General features: G+C 47.0%; 1 protein-coding gene across 7 annotated transcripts in view; it reads right to left on the bottom strand.

The window, feature by feature from the left end:
- The window catches only part of TLE1 (TLE family member 1, transcriptional corepressor), an 86487-nt gene extending 76382 nt beyond the window's left edge, over positions 1-10105 (bottom strand). For all 7 annotated transcript variants that reach the window (XM_084899376.1, XM_084899377.1, XM_084899381.1 and 4 more), the window contains exons 1-4: positions 9972-10105; positions 9066-9166; positions 7108-7171; positions 6947-6991 (exon numbers count right to left, since the gene is read on the bottom strand). In XM_084899376.1, the coding sequence (XP_084755502.1) occupies positions 6947-6991; positions 7108-7171; positions 9066-9166; positions 9972-9995 (234 nt within the window). In that variant the 5' untranslated portion in view covers positions 9996-10105. The remainder of the gene's footprint in view (positions 1-6946; positions 6992-7107; positions 7172-9065; positions 9167-9971) is intronic.
- Between the last annotated feature and the right edge of the window lie 2454 nt (positions 10106-12559).

The following is a 12559-nucleotide window of genomic DNA, read 5'->3' as shown; positions in this document are numbered from 1 at the left end:
TGAGTAAGTAAAAAAAAACAAAACACAAGCAAGTTCCTAAAGGTGTTTTGCAGTAATGACCACCTTTCCAGGGCTAGAGTTCCAAGAGTGTTTGAAATGTAGGACCAGTGGTCTGTAGAGACAGCAAGCCCTTGGGCCACACAGAACACGCCATTGTGGTGTACTGAGAATAGGAGGACTTTTATTTCAACCCCTCCTTTGAAATTTTTCATTTATGTATAATAAAAATATACAATATATTAACATGAGAATGTATTTACATAGCTTATAAATTTATAAGTAAACAGTCTGAAGATATGTTTTCAAACTTTTTACTGACAGGTTGCACAAAATACCAGACAAATAATCTGGTTAGATAAGTATGGTACTAGTAACAAACCCAACCTAGTTCCACATATTTCAGTAGTTTAACAAATTGCATGATTTGGACACACAAGTTCAAATACACCTACTACATTGCCAGAAACAACCGATTCCACTTTATCAAGTGAATAAAGAATATCTACTAACACACTGAAAATTGTTATGTACACAACTCTACCCCCTCCAGTAGGCACAGTGATATAACCCACCACCCTTAATAGTTTTTCTCTATATGGCAGATTTAAAAATATATAATATATATCTGATGGATAGAATTTTCATTGTTTTTTTCCTTCTATTCAAAATGAACCTTATTTTACCCTTTTCAGCTAACATATTTTGTTGTCAAGAAGGAAATACTACTACTACAACTAAAAAAAAAATAAAAATGCTTTTTATACCTAGTATGAGAACATGTGGGAAAAGGGTGTGAACAATGTGTTCACAATTATGACTTGACATTGTTTTAAGGCAGGCAAATTAATCAAACTTAAAAATAATTAAAAATCTGAATTGGCCGAAATCAGTTTGACTCAGTGGTAGAGTGTCGGTCTGCGGACTGAAAGGTCCCAGGTTCGATTCCGGTCAAGGGCATGTACATTGGTTGCGGGCACATCCCCAGTTGGGGATGTGCAGGAGGCAGCTGGTCGATGTTTCTCTCTCATCGACATTTCTAGCTATCTCTCTCCTTTCCTCTCTGTAAAAAATCAATAAAATATATTTTTAAAAATCTGAATTGTAAAATAATGACATAAAGATTTTGTGCAAAATCACAAGTTATGTGATAAACCAGTTATTTGTGTCAATATTTCTTGGAGTGTCATAAAAAGTGTTATGGTGATTGGATAGTCTATCAATTGAGCAATTCTATAATCATCAGTTTTGCAAACAATTTTAGGAACTAATTTTTCTTTAAAAAAGTGAACAGCAGTACATGAATATCTTAATTTATTTTAAAATTTCAATATAAATCTTCACTTTTTTAGATCAAACCATCCTTTGGAAAATTAGAAAATCTCTCCCACACGTAAGTGCCTACACCTACTCTCTCTCTACTCATGTAAAACACCACATACACCACATGGAACAATCTTAGGGCACATTTTTACTGTGGAACTCACCCACCCTTAGTGAGGACTATTTTGAAGGTATAAATGTCCAATCTTGTCATATAAACTGACAGACTAAAACAGCTATCTAAAATTTAATTAAAAACCATTTATCTAACATTCCACATTAAAGGGGGTTTGACACTCATGACATCTTATAGTTCTGAGCATTTCAATTTTAAGATAATCTGAAGCCAACAGTAAGCAACAGGGACTGGAGGGGATGAGATGACTGAGTCAATCAAAAGTTTAATAACTGAAGAGCAAAGACTCAGATCTATGGAAACTTAAAGTGGTTCCATAAGCTAGTAACTAAATATATCTTTAGCTTAACCACCACACAAGATGATTTATTTAAATATTTGCTAAGGGAACATATTTCCCCCGCCTCTGTGTTTCTTAATAAACACTGTTTGGAGGAACATCTTAAACCCTCTGGCCAAAAACACTCAACTGACACACGGGAGGTGAGGTGCCAGGTTCCGGTAGGGATGCAATATGACTCCCCCACAGAGAGATGAACCAAATCTTAGAACCTGCCTAATCTAAACCTTCATTTTTCAGAGAGGAAAACTGAGGCCCAGACAACTTGTTAACAACTTAAAGTCCCAAATTGAGGTACCTCACTGAAGTATTTACACCAAGGCAGATCCTACAGATCACAACAGCTCCCAATGGGCCATCCATGCCACCTTTTCTCTGCTGTCTTTGACTTAACGCCAACCCTGGCTGGTGCTGCCTTTATATATTTTGTTCCTATTGGAGTTTTTTTATATCAATTTTGAATTTTAAAAGCAACCTCGTTTATCCTGAGTACCAAGTTTTTTGACACCTCCCTTAACTTCTCCCAAGACAAGTGCCTCAATCCCCTCACCCTAGTCAGTCAGCCCGGACAGAAACCAGCAACAAGCCCAGGAAGGGGTTGGGTAGATGCAGGTTTCATAGTAAGGACTCAGCCCTGCAGGCTGATAAAAAAAAACAAAAAACCACAAAGCTAATCTTGCACCTCAGAATCTGGCTCTCAAAACACAGGGAGCTTTATCTCTTTTAACTTATGCTTGTAATGGACAGGCCTGGCTAATGAAAATAAAGTTGGGGACCACTCCAATCCTGATGACAGCTACCCTCTTTGTATTACAAGATTAACACCTGGTGGGGCTACACTCCAGCTAGTCATTTCCCATTCGGAGACACTGACTTAGAATTAAAAAAAAATCTAAGTGAAAAACTGTAGACAGAGAACGAAATTGGTTAAAAATAGGGAGAAAGGTAAAACTTGCAGACAAATAGCAAGACAGTCACATCAATGAAATCAACCAACAGGTAAATCCCTAACCGTTCCACTTAAACACTTTTTTAAAACTACTTAAGAACAACTTATTTTTTAAGAGAGTCTTTAAAAGCACACATCAAAACTGTGAAAGCAGGTCTAATCCAATATTGGCATGGTCTGAGAGACCGTGCTTGCTGGAATATTGCGTGGAGCTTAGAAATGTTAAGCTCTCATCTGGTTTTTCCTTTTGCTCCCCTCGTTCCCCAGCCCCTAAGCAGTGAGACAAAGTGACTGACCAAGCTCACAGAACCACTAGGCCTCAACCAGGAGTCCTGGCCATGTTTCAAATTTCCTTTGATTCTTACAAGTTATTTTAACCTGCAGACAGTGTTGCTTGGTTCGTTTCAAGTGCAATCAGCATTGCTAATTTTTGTAACTTTTAGGACCCTCGCCAAGCCCCAAAGTGTCTTGTAAATTGTGAAGTTGGTCAGCCCAGACCAAGAGTGAGAAGAGGAGAGAGACAGGCAGCTAGGAAGACCTGAGTCACTACACAGAGGCCCAAGGGTGTTTCCCCCAATGGCCTCATCCTCAGGGAAGAAACGCCGAATTGAGGACCAGGTGACACAAATTCAAGCATCAACAGGTGCTTGACCTTGACAAGGCCCAGAATCTGAACACTTGGCTCACAGCTGCGAGAGCAAAGCACCTACCCCCAATCTACTTCACAGCATGAGGCAGCAAATCACTTTTGACAACTGGGAAGTGCTGTGTAAATTCCAGCCACTAATGACAACTCATGGCATGGCTTCACCAGCCTGCTGAAAAGATACACAAGTGGAACAAATAAGGCTTACATATCAATTTACAGAACACATTGTTCCCAAAAAATATCAAATGAGGTAATACCATACCACATGACAAAGGAAAAAAAAGCCTTTAAATTTCACATGGCTAGCTGGGCCAGTGTGGCTCAATGGTTGAGCACTGACCTCACAGTTTGATTCCCGGTCAGGGGCACATGCCTGGGTTGTGGGCTGGATCCCCAGTGGGGAAGTGTGCAGGAGCAGCCAATCAGTAATTCTCTCATCACTGATGTTTCTATCTCCCTCTCCCTCTCCTATCCTCTCTGAAATCAATAAAAAAAAATATATTTTTAAAAAAATTTACACAGCTCAACACACTGGGCAGAAACCTCAAAGTAACTAGACTCACAGTAACCTGCTGGTTTTTATTGTACCCTAACACTTTGGTGGTATCAGAATTGCTTTAATTTTTAATGAGAAGTCTCCACCTTCCTTGTAAAGAGATAGCTAGAGTTTAAAATCTACCTAGAGAGAAATGGACAGGCAGAGATCTATAATACCAGGAAAAGACTCAAAAGAAAAAACATTTGTCTAATGCTGTGATAAAAGATTTAAGTATCCATTACCACCACTAAGCCGTTGACTTCTCAGTAACCAGCCACAAATGGGAGCAGAGAAAGTAAGGGGAAGGCTTATCAGGAAGTGTTGACACAACATAAACATGGACTGTGGGCAGCAAACCAAGTAAGGAAACCACAATTATACCACTCTTGATTTGGACGCACTTCCACTTTTTTTTTTTTTTTTTTCCCCAGACGGAAAAGTCTGGTGTGACTTGACAGTGAAATCTCTAAAGCTCACTCCTTCAACAAACCCGCTGAAAGGTGGGCAGGGAGAGCCGCAGTCACACTGGAGATAAATCTTAACATTAAAGCTCTCTCCACGGAAAGTTTCCCCATTACTGCATTTTTTTTTTTTTCAGTAACAAAGATGTTGTCAGAAATGACAATTTTTTTGTGTCCCCAGATGATGCCTTGCTAGCATTTGGTTATAAGCCATAAAGCAGGACTAATTTCAGCCTGTCAGGAGTCTCGCTAATGCCCAGTTTCCCCCTAGAGAGAATTCCTGTCAAATCTAATGAGAGCTCCAAAGGCCCTCTCTACAATATAATGAGCACTTAGGCCATGCTGGTGATCAGGCGGCAAAAAGCATCAATTTGAGCCTGGCTACACCCTGGGGGCCAGACGTCACCAGTTTTAATAAGAATTATGATTACTAGCTGCATCGAATGTCTCCTCAGAACTTATTATTAATGTGTGACATTCAGGAGGATGTTTTTCAAATGTAAGGCCACTTTAAACTGAATTATAGCACTGCTTTGCATACCACTCTGGTTAAGGGTCTGTCAGCATTTACAATATAAACTAAATTTCAGAAAGCTGGATTCCCTACTATCAAGAATATGGCATCTCTGAGCTTTTCATATTTTTCAAATTACTGAACCAATTACATGCAGCATATTATTAACGCATAGTGGCTCCTAGGTGGACAAATGCCTCATGGAGCACAGGTTATTAGAAAACTATTTTCACACCATGGAGGTTCCTGACCCTCTTCTCCCCTTCTTCCTTTTTCCTATGTGATAAAGAAGAGGTCACTCTGCCACATAACCTGTAGGAACCCAGAAGAATTACACACCTCCTTAACTCCCCCCCAATAAATCCAGCACCAGCATACATCACACAAAAATGGCATTTCCTTGTAAAAGAGTCAGGGAGGTCATTAAATCCTTTGAATTTATGAGTTTAAGAAAAAAAATTTGATCTTCTCTTAATCTTCCAGAATACTTGTAGGGGTGTGGGGGGTTCAGAAGATGGGAATAGGAAGCTTTAGGGTTAACTTATTCTAAACAATGACAGGATAGAACTTCTTGACCAAGTTTATTTGCATAATTTATTTAAATGACCATAGATCTTTTAGTCCAATTATGATCAACAAGTTACAAGTGTTCCAATCAGGCACTAGCCATTTAAACACACAAAAACAAAGACACAAAAACAAAGGCACAAACCCAACATAAACGAAGCTACCATCTCTGTAAATCAGGATAAAATCAGCACTGTGAAAGGCCCAATGGTATTATTAATGAAAGGCCCTGAATGTCACTATCTCTTTCCAAACACATATCTGAGAACAGATCTAATGTACAGGATGATAACTTAACATTATGAAACCTATGATGAATTAAAAATCAAAAGAGTGCAGAGTTACAAAAGCAGAATTCAACTCCGAAACACACTTGCTTAATGAAAGTCTTTGAATGTAAGGAAGATCTGAAGCCTGAACTAATCAATTTCTCCACTGTGCCCCAGCCGGTCAGCCATGCTCTTTAATTTAATGAAACAAGGGTTTGAGATGAAATAGCACATATACATCAAGTAAGAATTGTATTGTTGCACTTTGAAATGTGTCCAACTGTGCAACTTCATCTGATGATAATTTTTTAAGAGGCAATCGATTTCTAAAAGACTTATTGTACCAGCATCTTGATGAAAAAGTGAATGTCAGCATATCTCCAGAATACTTACGCCTTGCCATTAATGCTTTCTTTGGCAGACAATGACTACTCAATCGAGGGTCCTTTGGGCTGAGCAATCATTTAGCTTTTCTTCTCTTATGAGGTCCTTAGTGCCTTGTTCCAGCTCAATACTCTTTTTATACACCATTATAGTAGCCATAAGTGTGAATTTTATGGGAACTTGCAAACTCATAGTCATAGCTAGAGCTTTCCAGTCACTAATCTTTTCATGCTTTTAAAACCACTAGGACTGAAGCAACTCCCAACATATGCTGTGGCCATAAAGGAATGCTTTTTTTTTTTTTTTTTCACCTCCAAACCTGCCCCAACTGAGAAATATTTTCCAAAAAGATGTATGCAAATAAGCCACTAATTCTGAGTATCATTTTATGCAGCCCCAAAGCATAAAGAAAATTCCATAGTTAGTCTTATATCTTGTTTAATCTTAAAGATCGGAGTGTCTCAAAGGTCCACACTTCTTTCCAAACCAGAACAAAAACATCAGCAACTTCGGCAACTCTATAGAATGCCAAAATCTTTCAGGGAGAATATATCTATCCAGGTAGAAAAGGAAACTCGGAATCTCAATTCCCATCTGCCTATATGAACAAGCTGGTTTACATTTCCAAGAACCTCTCACTCAGTCATTTAAAACTTGTGTAACTGTCAAGAAGCAACCCTTGCTGCAGAATACTACCACCAGTTAGCAGGGAAACCAAGGCAGAAAAACGGCATACAAGCCCCCTACTAGAGGATAAAGCCATTATTAAAAAACCATGACTCATTTGTTGTTTTAGCTTGAGATTGAACTAAAGCTTACCTGTTTATGCATTTCTATGTTTAATCCATATGACATTTCATAATACTGTAAAAAAAAAAAAAAAGAATCAAGCATTTCATTAACTCACATTTTATAACGTTAAAAACACATATTTGCTCATATTAAGTGAAAAGGAAAAAAATTTAATCTTGGATACCTACCATCACATAGTGCCTCTGCATTTCTGTCTTTTCACTTGCCAGTTTCTCACATTCCAATTTAAGGCTACGAAAACAAAACAGGCAACTTAATGTAAACATTATGTCACTTGTTTTAACATCTGCCTCACATATTTGCACTTCAAGTAAAAACACAGACCAATTGGGAAAAGCCATAAACTATCTAGGTAAATACCCAAAAACTTTGTCCCTTCGTTTAACAAAGAAAAGAAATTAAGTGAGCATTACAGGGTACCCACTCAGCAGCTGGTCAGATGCACCAAGAAGAAAAAAAATCTGTCAAAACCTCTGAGCTACCCTTAAGACTGTTGTCTCCTGGTTGTCATCTGTTCGTTCCTACTTCCCTGCATCGAGGTTTGCTTCTCTGGAGGGACTCCACCAAAATCAGGCCTTGGCTTAATCTTCAATCTCAGGCATAGGTTGTACTATCTTTGCCAACTCAGTCTCTAGGTTGTCAAGTTACTTCTACAACTGTTGGTCCCTTTTAAAAACTTTGGTTTTTAAATCCCTGCCAAAATATGTCAAGCAGCTATTGTGATAGTGGGTTGAAGTCCTTCCTGATTGGTAAACACGGTGTGGGCAGGTATGCCTCAAGCTCTAGAGATTACTATCTTCAAGTAGACAAAAGGTCAATAATCAGAAAGCCTCTTACAAAATAAGAAAACTCAGCCTTAGTTGGTTTGCTAAGTGGTTAAAGCCCTGACCCGCAGACTGAAGGGTCTGGGGCTTGATTCAGGGTCAAGGGCACATACCTCTATTGCGGGCTCAATCCCCACCCAGGTCTAGGGCACATGAGGAGGCAACCAATCGACGAGTTTCTCTCACAAGAATGTTTCTCTCTTTCTCCCCTTCCCTTCCTCTCTGTCTAAAAATCAATGGTAAAAAACATCCTCAGGTGAGGATTAACAACAACAAAAAAGAAAATTCACTCTAAAGCCTATGTATGCTTTTTCTCAACCATGACAAAAATTAAGTCAATTACAGCGCTAGCTGGTTTGACTCAGTGATTAGACCGTCAACCTGCAAAGTGAAGAGTGCCGGGTTTGATTCCGGTCAAGGGCACACACCCGGGTTGTAGACTCAATCAGCCAGCAGGGGGTGCGCAGGAGGCAGTGCATAAATGATTCTCTGTCATCATTGAAGTTTCTCTCTCTCCCCCCCTCACTGAAATCAATAAAAATATTTTTTAAAATAAAATTGTCAATTGCCGTTATTTCTTAGCTCTGATCAGTTAAAACTTCATAGAAACGAGAAAAAATTTAACATTTTTTTAAAGTCCATTATGAATTGGTTGCTTTACAGTTTTCACTTATAAATCTTTTGAAGTAGGTCTCACTAAATGAGACTAAAGCTGAGATGGATATAAATGTAACTCCAATCCCCTGTCCTTCCCAAACCAACCCAGAATGACACCAAAGCTGGTGAATTTCCCTTACACACATCAACCCCTCGTCACCACCAATACTAGACCAGGCTAAGAGCATCTAACTCTCCATAATGGACTTTGCCTCAGACCACCCAATCCTCTAGCATGGCAAACAAGTGATTTCAACACTGGCTTTGCCTCCCTCAACCCGCACTCCAGGGCTGGGCCATCGGCTGAACCAAGGTTTTAGCTCAGTCTGTTGCAAAATAAATAAATGTAGTGCAAATATTGATGGTTCTCATGCAACTCCTAAATACGCGAAAATAGACTCCCTGGAACAGCAGCACACCGGTAGAAGGGAAACAATGGGAGTAGGAGGAGACAAGAGAAGGGGCTGCCCAGGAAGAGCCAGGAAAGAGGGTAACGTGAGTGACAGATCTTAACTGCGACTCCACACGCCACCGCCTGGACGCCTGGATTAAGTACAGCCGTCGCCACCCCCTCCACCCGGCCGGGCGACCAGGAGCGCCGGGCTGTCCTGGAGACTACTGGCCCGGCCCGGCCGGACACGCACCTGTGATACTGCGCCTGCAGGAACTGGAATTCCTCCTTAATGCGGTCCAGGGACTCTGGAATAGTGAACTTGAAGGGCTGGCCTGCAGCCTGGTGCGGCGTCTGGGGCGACCCAGGGTCGGGGATGTGGGCGGATGGATAAAGCAGTCAGTCAGAGGAGAGGAAAGTGGGTGGGATACAAACAAACAAACAAACAAAAATTAAGTTAGAAGTGGTAGAAGACGGGAGTCTTGAATTCGAGTTTGCGCTTTCCTTTGGTGAGGAAGAAAACGGACCCTCCTCCAACCCAGAGCTTCTGGCGAGGCTCGGAGCCTCTTCCAACCTCCAGGGCGGGGCGGGTCGCCCGGCCGGAGGGAAAGGGGTTCCCCAGCCGCCTCTGAGAACCGGGCCGGAGAGCGGAGACCGCCGCCCCCTCCCCGACGGGGGCGGAAAAATGGCCCAGGGGGACTGGAGGAGAAAAACAACTCCCGATCGCTCCCGGTTCCCAGAGTCGCCGGGGCCACCTCCGGGCGCGCCAGAACCGGGGCCTCATTGATATGCAAATAGGCGAGACCAGAAACAAAGGGGGGCGCCCTACCGCCCCGGGGAAGGGGGGGGAGGATGTGGCTGCGGGAGCCAAACCCCAGCCAGCCTCTCCGGGCGCCCCCGCCCTCCCTGTCTAGACGTCAAGTAGGAGTGGGCCCGAAGGAATTGGGGGAAATTGGAGGGAGTTTCAGCCCATAACGCACTCCTGGAGAGGCCAGAAGCCGGGACCTCCCAGCCTTGCAACTTCTAGAGCCCGGAGGTTCCGCCAACATGTAGCAGCAGTCCTCCACCTCCCCATGGCGGCTCGGAAGAGCACCCCTCACCCCCCACCACAGCCCTGTTCCCCACCCCCCACCCCCATCCCCAGCCAGCCGCGCCTCACCGGGTGCCGGCTCTGCGGGAACATTGCTCTGCCGGTGGCCGCGGCTCTGTTCCCGGGCAACTCAATCCTCCGCTCAATTTCCAACTTTAATCCGGCCGCCGAGGAAGCTTCAGGCAGGAGCGGGACCCCGCGCCCGGGGCCCGCCGGCCACGCACGCGGGCGCGCTCCGAGGGGCGCACCGGCCACTCGGCGCCCCGCGACTCCTGCTCCCGCCGCCGGCGCAGGCTCCCGCGTTCAGGGCCACATCATCGCGGGGGGCACCCGGGGCCCGGCAGCACCCAGAACCTCCGCGGCGACGCACTGTTTTCCAACCCCGTGGGCCTCGATCGCCCGGGCGGGGAGGTGGGGGCGCGGCGGCTCCGGCCCGCTCCCCGCAGGCTATCCGCGTGCGCGGCGAACGTCCCGGACACACAGATCCAGGCGGGTGGCTTCCCTCCGCTGGGCTCCCGGCTTGTCTCCTCTCCGGGGTCTTCCCGTGAAGCCAACAGCGGGCGAGGTGCAGGTGGTTCGGTGCCCCCGGCTCAACCCACACAAACAAACCAACCAGGTGACGTTCGGAGCCGACTCCCCCCGCGGGTCCAAGGAGGCGCCTTCGGGCGGGCGGGCGAGCGATCGCAGGCCCCCGGGAGACCGAGGGGAGCGAGGCAGGGGCCGCGGCGGAGCCTCAGTCCCGGCAGAGGAGCGCCGAGGCGGGGAAAGTGCGGGGGACGCGCCGGGAGGCTGCTCGGCACAGCCCGTGCGCCCGGCACCCGGTGTTCCCTCCGGCGGCACGCACACACGCTCCGGGCCCGATGGGGGCTACTCCGCGGAAGGCAGTCCCCCGGCCGCCCGCCGCTCCTGGGGGCCGGGGCGCATCCGGACGCGGCGCCCGATGAGCGCACTCCCCGCACGGCCGGCCCGGCCGCTCCGGACCTTTCCTCTTCCGAGCCCCTTCCTCGGTCTTCTCTCCTTCCCTTCGTCTGCCTCCGCGTACAAGGCGCTCCAGCCCGCGGCAAAGTTCTCTTAGGACCCGGGGTACGCCATCTACGAGGAGACGGTGGCGCTGCGGCTGGGCCTCCCTCCCGGCCGGCAAACTCCGGAGTAGTGGCGACCGGGGCAGCGCGCGGGGGTTAAGTCCCCGCCGGCCGGTGAGGTCCGGGCTGGAGGCGCGCGGCCCGCCCGGCCTGGAGTCAGTGTGTGGGGGTTAGGGATGGGGCGGGGGGGGGGGACGAAGAGGGGGTGCAGCCGGCTGCCTCGGGGACGCGGGGCACAAGGAACCCGCCGACACCGCCGCCGCTGCTGCTGCTCCTGCAGCCGCCGCTCCAGCCGCCGCCGCCGCCGCCTCCCGCCTATCTCGCGCCGGTTACATTAACACGCGGTTTCACACTCCGGAGCTAACCAGCGCGAACCCCGCCCAGCCCCACGCGGGCCCCGCCCAGCTCCGCGCAGGCGGGGGACGCGAGCGCCGAGCGGGCCGGCGACGGAGGCCGGGGCGGTTGGGAGGGAGGGGGCGGGGTCAGCCAGCGTCAGCCAATCGCGTGCGTCGTGTCCAACGTGGGGTGCAGACGTCATTCCTTCCATGAGCCAATGGAGGCGCAACCCTGGACTGGCCGCCCCGCTCCCACTCCCCCTCCTCTTCCATCCCACTGGCTTCCATCTCCGCCGTCTCCCCCGTCTCCCGCCCACCCCGCCTCAGCCAGCCGCGTCCCGCGGAGCCGGGTGAGGAGCTGTTCCTGGAGGAGCCGCGGGACGCGGGGCCAGCCAATGGGAAGCGGCGGGACGCGGAGATTGGCGTCGCGGATGGGAAGGTCGGTGGGAAGGAGAGCCGCGGAGCCGGGCTGTCAATCAAAGTAACGTGGGGCCGGCGAGGGAGCGCGCTGGGCGCGCGCGGGCAGGAGGGACCTGCGAGCGTGTCTCCGCGGAAGCTGGGGGCCCGAGCTTGCAAAAATCCTGCCACTTGTTCACTTTTCCCACCCCCGGAATGAAAATCCTGAGGTTTGATGAAAGTAACTCAGAGGCTATCCGCGTAGTTTATTGGAGGGGGATTAGGGGAAGAGAAAGGTAGGCTTTTTTGTAGTTGAAGCCAAATGCATCTTTTGGGGTGCCGGCCTCTTGTTTGACACTACTCTTTTGAGAGTGAGGTCACATTTTAAAGAATATATATTTATTGATTTCAGAGAGAATGGGAGAGGGAGAGCGAGAGCGAGAGAAACATCAATGATGATAGAGAATCATTGATTAGCTGCCTCCTGCACGCCCCCTAATGGAGATACAGCCTGCAACCCGGGCATGTGCCCTTGACAGTCCAGGGGCTCACACTCTACCCACTGAGTCAAACCTGCTAGGGCGTGAGGTCACATTTTAAAATTTATCTGAGGTTTGTTTTTCCTTGAGTTGCCTTTTCGCTATTGCACAAGGAGTGGCCTGTGCACTTCGTGGAAAATGCATAAATGGGCAAAGCATTGGTTGTCGCATAAGACTAGGCTTTTCATGCCCACACCCCCTTTTGCACCCAGCATCACAGGATTTGGTTTTTATCTGGCGATTTCAAACCATTTTGCAATATAGTCAGTCTGCCTTCGTTTGGCAGCAAGTATACCCAAGGTGCT

This window comes from Pipistrellus hanaki, assembly GCF_964339955.1.
Source record: "Pipistrellus hanaki genome assembly, chromosome: 11".
NCBI classification, from domain to species: Eukaryota; Metazoa; Chordata; class Mammalia; order Chiroptera; family Vespertilionidae; genus Pipistrellus; species Pipistrellus hanaki.
This window is presented reverse-complemented; position numbering and strand designations above follow the sequence as displayed.